Here is a 5,527-nt window from a genome sequence, read left to right on the forward strand (position 1 = left end):
CGTCACGTTTCCGCAAGTCACTGTGCTAAGGAGTGTAACTGACCACATGCGTGCCATCGAACGGCTTATGTTGATGACATTCAAATGATTATACTTAGTGGTATTATCTTGTTCCAGCAGATAAACTTTGGCTCTTCCCATATCACTGAAACTAGTGACTATTCGTGGTAATAAAGATACATATCAAGTTCTAATAATAGAACAGCTGGTATAAGCAACAAAAAAAAAAAAAAAAAAAAAACTATTTTTAAACGCCTTATGTATGCCTAACTTGATTGATTATGAATACTGAGACTATTAGAAGCAACGTTTCACGTCTGGGAAATCCCCATTTAGCGGAAGGTTTTCATTTGTTATTTAATAGTAAACGTCACTGAAACTGCTCATTATATATATGGCACATTAAAATACTGAAGGAAGGTGAGATGTTTGAAATCTGAGAAAGATGGTCATATTGGCAGATGTAGAGACAATTCTGTCGCTTACAACTCTTTTGTGGCTATCGAAATTAATATATGGACAATGTAAGTACACGCCATTAATATATATCGCAGAGAAATACCTATTATAAAATACAACAATTCCGTCATGTTTACAGTTACATATATTTTGATTTAAGTCACGTGTTTCCAACAGGCAGACTAAAATGAAACACAACACGTAATAAAATCTGTGAAGGAAATACAAAGAGTGACCTAAAGATGTTTTGCATTTATTTGGTACTGATATCAAGTAATTATCTTAGTAATCATAACTGATATAGAAATGGGAAAGAGTAATTACTGACGCACTCACGGTAAATAATTTCAGGTCATTAACTGCTCATTTTGAAGTTTTTTAAAATAGTTTTTCAAATATAATTGTCCAGGAAGGGAAATAATAAAAATATTAATGGTTTTACAGTTTTCATGTTAAACCAGCTTTATGTCTTTGTGTTTAGTGAAAATAACAATTATTTTTAGCAACCTAATAAACTATTTTTAGTCACTACGCCTGTCTATCCCATCTGTTAAGTAGAGTTTTCAGGTTCCTCTTAACAGTTTTCTATGATCACATACTCCTTGCATTATTCTAAGTATTTAACGACTGAGTGAATGAAACTTCATGTTAAACTATGGTATAAAGAAAATGGAAGACAAGCCTTCGCCATAAATTTCAGTCAGAATCTTCTACGCTGCACTGTTTCTTACTAATTCCAGTACATGAAATCGGATGCAACGAACTATCGTATGATAATGTTACGAAGCACGTGACCAATAGGCCATGCTCCGGTGTCCTAAGTGGTTAAAGCGTCCGTTTAGGATGCGGTTGTCGCTTGTTCGAACCCCGGTCGAGACGACTTTTAAAAATGATGCCAACAGCTGCCTTGCTTGGCGCTCAGCATGAAGAGGTTAGTGGTAGGACTGGTCTGCCTGGTGTCAAGATAATGTGACTGGGTGGGACATGACACCACATGTCTGTGGCACGATGCCCCAGTGCTATAAACTGCCATACTGCTGATATCGTAGCAATATGACTGATTTCTTTTAAAAGTTACGTTAAAACTATACACACAAACACACACACACACACATAAACACACACCTCCGTTACAACCATATTTTTTTAGAGTCTTTCGCTTCCTTATATCTTGAGTACGCTGTATATACGTAGGGACTGAAAGAACTTCTTTTACCTCACTTTACAAATGAAATATAAGAATCAAAAAGCATACTTATTCAGATGCAAATGTGTAATTCAAGATTCAGTATTTGCACAAATTATCTAAACACCCACCCACCCACACAGTGTGTGTGTGTGTGTGTGTGTGTGCCATCAGCGAATGTTTTTGGATGAATACGTGTTATTATTATTTCCAATTATGGGATTTCATTTGAAGCTATGATTTATGGTGGCATGTCACATTAAAATTGTAAAATTGTTTACAACAAAATTATTCAATCAGTCCTCTTGTGACGAAGGTCACAAAAATAAAGTAATGCACAGAGTTTTTTGTTTTAAAGATACAGCTATTTTATAGAAAATATATCTCATGAAAGACACTTTTAAAACCTTTTTAAAAAATATTGCTATAGGGATGCATTCGATAGACAAATGTTTTGTTTGTCGTTTGTTACCCATACCCCACCCAAGGCAGTAAAGCAGTAAAAATTGCAACATTAAACAAACATGCCTATTGAAAAATGTTTTTTGACAGAATTTGACAGAAGATTAATTAATATATGGATGTAAATACTTTACCGTCGTGAAACAGACATATCTGATGGTTTTGTTGATTCAGGGATCCAAATGTATGAAGTACTTTTCTTTAAAGCAAATTAGATTTGTCTTTATAAAGAACGTATGCTCTCGATGCAAAATGAACACGTTTAAGCTCTAAAAGTTCAAAATTTCCAAAAAATGTCTACATTGTCATGAAAATCTAATCCAGTTATATACATATGCATACAAGCTTTCAAACAAGTTTTTTCAAGTCCACCTGATGTACTTCTTTGCTTGATTGTGCTAACAGTTTTCGTCATTAAAAGTTGACAAATGTTCAAAAAGTCTCCAAAGTTTATATATGTAAGAAACCAAATTGACAAATTAATCAATAACTTTATTTAGATCATCTACATAAAACTATGCAAGAGTTACAGAAACAATCAAATGCCCATGCTGCAGAAAATATTTATCCCTTATCGATTAACTTCCAGTGCACATAAATATTTCAGTGAAAAGCATTATCTTGTCAATCAGTGTGTAGATCAACAATCCTGTTTTACAATTCAGTTCCACCTCCGGTACCTCACCATCCTAGAGTGAAGATCCATTCTGATTCCATAGGATTTCCTGCCGAACCGGTGGACACAAACGTCACCTTGCCAGTGGAAAGGTCGGCGCCAAATACAGATCGACATGTCACATCTCCTCCAACACGGGGTGGTCTTTGGAATGGCATTGAAAATCAGCATGATCGTCATCTCGGAAGCTCACTCAATAGTCCATGGGCTGTAATAGATCAGCATCTACCACACATCCATCATATTGTTCCCCATGATCCGCTCTTTGGTAGAAATGCATTACTTCAAGGGCGCATGCATCGAAGACTGATGCTGAGGAGTCTCTTTTTACAAAATCCTATTCTCTTCCAAAGACAATTTCCTTTTCTTTACCGACGATTCATGAGGATATTTTTCCCTCACGGTGTCCATGGAATTTCTCCATCAGACGTCCCCTTTGACAACCTAATGTTGGATCGGACAATACCAGATCCACATCCGAAACAATCTGATCCAATACCACACCCACTGCCTGCTCCCGAACCAGAACCGGAACCATATTCAAAAGCGAAATCCAAAGATTTTAAGAAGGACATAGGTAAAGGAATTCAACCAAAAATTAACCCAAACCTTGCTCAAGCTCCTGATCAAGGTCCCGAAGGAAAAGGGAAATTTGATATGGCAATTAAAAAGGATTCATTTCATTCAAAATTGGTTGACCCTAATTTCATGCACTTTCATCATTCATCTCAGCCTGATTTATGGGTAGGTTGATTAAAAATAAAAAAAATAAAATATTAAAAAATTTGTATCGCATTTTACGATTTTCATTGAAAGATTTATTTTGAATAATTACATGTTTCTGTTATCTTTGTATGATCAACGTATCTTCGCATAGACCGATATAAAAGAAATCATAAAGCTATATACATTTAATATGTCCTTATCTGAGCGACCTAAACAGTTGTGACGTTTTCCGCCATGATGTCAAGATCCAAATATTAGGGCCTAATTGGTGACAAACATTAAAACTCTCGTACAAGCCGTCAGGGGATGTATTTTAGCGGTAATAAACATGAAACGAATTACAAATAAAAGACAATAATTTGCCTTTATAATCTATTTTTAATCCTGTAGTCAATAAATATTCTAAATTATGCCAATTTTGAAGCAGTACTCTAACTACGGTCGCATGAAACGAGAATTTCATATTCTCGAGCCTATCTGTTAACGGACATGTTAATAAAGGAATCGATTTCGTGCTTTTTAAACTGTTACGAATATCTATTAAAAGAGTAGATTCTGTAGTTTCTAAACTATTACGGATAAGCTATTAAATGAATAGATTCCGTACTTTCTAAATTGTTAATAATATGCTATGTAAGGAATAGATTCAGTGCTTTCTAAACTGTTACGGATATGCTATTAAAGGAGTAGATTCCGTAATTTCTAAAGACAATTATGATTTTTTCTTGGAACATCTCCCTTCCATAATAGTTTGTCACTCATTTGGTTACTTGATTGTTAAGTATATGATTTAAATGGCCTATTATTTATTCATTACAGCCTTTATTGTAATTTATTAATTAATATGAATTACTGGTATAATTTCATGTATATATTTTGGCATATCTTTATTATACATCATCAGAAAAAGTCAAACGATTGCTACATTCCGTGTCGACGTCACGGTTTCAGTAGAACAGCCTTTATTGTCGACCGTATTTTTGACAATGAACGATTATATAAAAGGTCAATCATAGGACTAGGCTTGCATCATTGTAATCCATCATCGGCTCGACGACTTTAGTCAGCCAAGCGGCATGTGATCCGTCTATTTTATGCAATTAAATTTTCTACTGATTCATTATTGTCTTATTTATTTCCAGAGAAGGAAACATTGTTGAAGGGCTTTATTATTTAAATTCAAACGCTTCTTGATAACAAAACTACCGCAATTAATGACCGACAGATGGTGCCACGATTTATTTGGAACGGAAACAGTAAATATCGCGAGATTAGGGACCACTTGAGAATAGGACAAACGAATATGTACCATGTTTGTACACTTACTTACTATACAAATCAATCAAAATATGCAACTGTCAGTACTGTATAGCTCGTGTGGTCAGATTGTCATACCCAAAGGAGACCAACTTAATATGATACTTCAAAGGGTACAGTTTTAAGTGTGTGTGTGTGTGTGTGTGTGTGTGTGTACAAAGTATCAGGAAATAAGTAATAATTTTTAGGTTCAAAAATAACTCCAGCTATGTCATGTGTTTTTATTTACAAGTTTTGATACACTTGATAACGTTTTTATATGCAAAGGGCAGAACTTTGATTTGTGTATTCTGTCCGCGCAGATTAGAGAATCATCATACATTATTAACAATGGAGAAATTGCTTATTTTAGTAACAATGAATCAATCACGCACTTTCACCGACCAAGCTTTTCTTTGTTACTGATTTCCGCTTTACACACCAAACAAGGACATGTATGCAAATAATGATTCTATCATTGTTTCACTTGTTCGAGTTCTGAAGATGAATTTAAATTCGTGTCATGCATCTGCCATAAAACCTCTTTCAAATCATATCTGGAAGGAAAATTGTTGAATACAAATGACAGTTATACATTGCTCCATCAAAACAACAGACTTATATATACTGAAGATCATCTCGTGCATACTTTGCGGTCGACGCGTCTTTGGCTGCTTTAATGAGATTGACGGTCTCACACCTCTGTTAACATGAGAGCTGTG

At 34.8% G+C, this 5,527-nt stretch overlaps 1 protein-coding gene across 1 annotated transcript; it reads left to right on the top strand.

The window, feature by feature from the left end:
- Positions 1 to 379: 379 nt before the first annotated feature.
- LOC149801317 (uncharacterized) lies at positions 380 to 4,629 on the top strand. Its single transcript, XM_089955356.1, has 2 exons — positions 380 to 524; positions 2,773 to 4,629. Exons 1-2 carry the CDS (start codon positions 446 to 448, stop codon positions 3,534 to 3,536), a joined length of 843 nt encoding a protein of 280 aa, XP_089811482.1. The 5' UTR covers positions 380 to 445; the 3' UTR covers positions 3,537 to 4,629.
- Positions 4,630 to 5,527: the final 898 nt, after the last annotated feature.

Source organism: Sinohyriopsis cumingii, chromosome 4 (genome assembly GCF_028554795.1).
Source record: "Sinohyriopsis cumingii isolate HCF-2022 chromosome 4, ASM2855479v2, whole genome shotgun sequence".
NCBI classification, from domain to species: domain Eukaryota; kingdom Metazoa; phylum Mollusca; class Bivalvia; order Unionida; family Unionidae; genus Sinohyriopsis; species Sinohyriopsis cumingii.